Here is a 2,500-nt window from a genome sequence, read left to right on the forward strand (position 1 = left end):
TGTTCTCTGGTGTAATCCAGGTCTCGGTGAGGGCAAGGAACTGTAGGGACAGGAGGGAGGCATAACCAGTAATGAAGTCAGCCTTCCGTGTGGCAGACTGGCAGTTCCATAGCAACCCCTGCTACTGTGAAGTTGTCACAGGGGGTCAGTGAGGGGTAGCAGAGGTTGGTGGGGTTCCGTCGCCGTGGAGGGCCACGTCGCTGGAAGCGCGTTCTGAAGGGGAGAGAGCAGACTGTAATGGGGAGAGAGCAGACTGTAATGGGGAGAGAGCAGACCGTAATGGGGAGAGAGCAGACTGTAATGGGGAGAGAGCAGACTGTAATGGGGAGAGAGCAGATCGTAATGGGGTACTGACACACCATACCATTCCAAAATGGGAGGGAGTGACGCTAGCGTCGCTCTGAGCACGCCTATATAAACTGCTAATTACTAATGCAAACTAGCCATCTAATAATTATCCTAACAATTGCAGCGTCCAAAGTATCTAACTGATTCTGATCACCTAATCAGAATAACCGTAGCAAGCGAAACTGCCGGCGGCTGGTGAAAAACACACTAAATTTGCTGACTAATAACAAAATGTGACACACCTGGTCTAACTAACACGGCAATTCAACGAACAAATCTACAACAGCTGATAGACGAACAAGGTTTCCTGATTACCTAATGCTCACACGCAAAAAGCACAGAAGCAGTACTTCAGTTCCCTGGAGGTCTTCAACTACACGCGGCTAGTGGAAAAAATGCACTTCTCATTTTCAATTCTCTAAATGAGACAGCAAGGTTGCCAATGTGGTGAGCAAGGTTGACTCATTTCAAGATTCTGTAATGGGGGGGAGAATTTCTCATGTCAAGCAAAAAGTCCCTTTCAGCTAATATTTTCTACTTGAGAGAAATAAATAAGATATTAAATCTTACTATCAGCCATGTCGTGCCGTGTGTTGAGGGTGTTCTGGTGTTGAGACAGCAGTGTCGTGCCGTGTGTTGAGGCTGTTGTGGTGTTGAGACGACCATGTTGTTTCGTGTGTTGAGGCTGTTGTGGTGTTCAGACGGCTATGTTGTGCTGTGTGTTGAGGCTGTTGTGGTGTTCAGACGGCTATGTTGTGCTGTGTGTTGAGGCTGTTGTGGTGTTCAGACGGCCATGTTGTGCCGTGTGTTGAGGGTGTTCTGGTGTTGAGACGGCCATGTTGTGTCGTGTGTTGAGGCTGTTGTGGTGTTCAGACGGCTATGTTGTGTCGTGTGTTGAGGGTGTTCTGGTGTTGAGACAGCGGTGTTGTGCCGTGTGTTGAGGCTGTTGTGGTGTTCAGACGGCCATGTTGTGCCGTGTGTTGAGGGTGTTCTGGTGTTGAGACAGCGGTGTTGTGCCGTGTGTTGAGGGTGTTGTGGTGTTGAGACAGCAGTGTTGTGTCGTGTGTTGAGGCTGTTGTGGTGTTCAGACGGCTATGTTGTGTCGTGTTGAGGCTGTTGTGGTGTTCAGACGGCTATGTTGTGTCGTGTGTTGAGGCTGTTGTGGTGTTCAGACGGCCATGTTGTGCCGTGTGTTGAGGGTGTTCTGGTGTTGAGACGGCGGTGTTGTGCCGTGTGTTGAGGGTGTTGTGGTGTTGAGACGGCAGTGTTGTGCCGTGTGTTGAGGGTGTTCTGGTGTTTCAGGGGGAACTCTAAGTACCACTACTACGGGCTGAGGATCAAGGCCGGCTCCGCCCTGCTCAGACTGGTGGAGGACCAGCAGCACCTGGCCATGAGACAGCAGCCCTTCTCCCACAAACACAGGTGTGCTCCGTCCGTCTGTACACCTGACTGTGCGTCTGTACACCTGCCTGTGCGTCTGTACACCTGCCTGTGCACCTGCCTGTGCTCTGTCTGTACACCTGTCTGGACACCTGCCTGTGCTCTGTCTGTACACCTGTCTGTACACCTGTCTGTACACCTGCCTGTGCTCTGTCTGTACACCTGTCTGTACACCTGCCTGTGCTCTGTCTGTACACCTGTCTGTACACCTGCCTGTGGGTCTGTACACCTGCCTGTGCGCCATCCATCTGTACGCCTGCCTGTGTGTCTGTACACCTGCCTGTGCAACATCTGTAAACCTGCCTGTGCATCTGTACACCTGTCTGTGTGTCTGTACACCTGCCTGTGCTCCGTCCGTCTGTAGACCTCTGTCTTTTGGTCTGTAAATTTGTCACGGTCTGTACATCCCGTCTGTCTCAGTGTGTTGCTCTGCCTGCTGCTGGTTCTCTGTGTTTTGACGGACACATTACCTGACCCCGCCCCCTCGCCTCCCCACAGGTTAAAGCCTGTGCACAAAGTGGAGGGAATGACCAATGGGATGAGCCTGGGGGCGGGGCAGCAGCAGACGGGGAGCCTCTCTGACATCAGCGCCCAGGTGCAGCAGTACCAGCAGTTTTTGGGTAAGAGAGAGGCGTGATTACACAACGTTCCAGCTCTTGTAGGGTTAATCTAATCGTGACACACATCGGGGAAGCGATTATGTGCTTAATCT

General features: G+C 51.8%; 2 protein-coding genes across 2 annotated transcripts in view; both read left to right on the top strand.

Annotated features, from left to right (window-relative positions):
- rfx1b (regulatory factor X, 1b (influences HLA class II expression)) overlaps positions 1-2,500 on the top strand; it is a 34,249-nt gene that overhangs the window by 22,048 nt on the left and 9,701 nt on the right. The window contains 2 exon segments of the mRNA XM_061228439.1: positions 1,651-1,770; positions 2,287-2,408. Coding sequence (XP_061084423.1) covers positions 1,651-1,770; positions 2,287-2,408 — 242 coding nt within the window.
- The window catches only part of LOC133118456 (protein YIPF2-like), a 178,917-nt gene continuing 178,607 nt past the window's right edge, over positions 2,191-2,500 (top strand). Inside the window, exon 1 of the mRNA XM_061228485.1 lies at positions 2,191-2,195. The gene's annotated coding sequence lies outside the window, so the exon portion shown is untranslated. The remainder of the gene's footprint in view (positions 2,196-2,500) is intronic.

Source organism: Conger conger, chromosome 2 (assembly GCF_963514075.1).
Source record: "Conger conger chromosome 2, fConCon1.1, whole genome shotgun sequence".
NCBI lineage: Eukaryota > Metazoa > Chordata > Actinopteri > Anguilliformes > Congridae > Conger > Conger conger.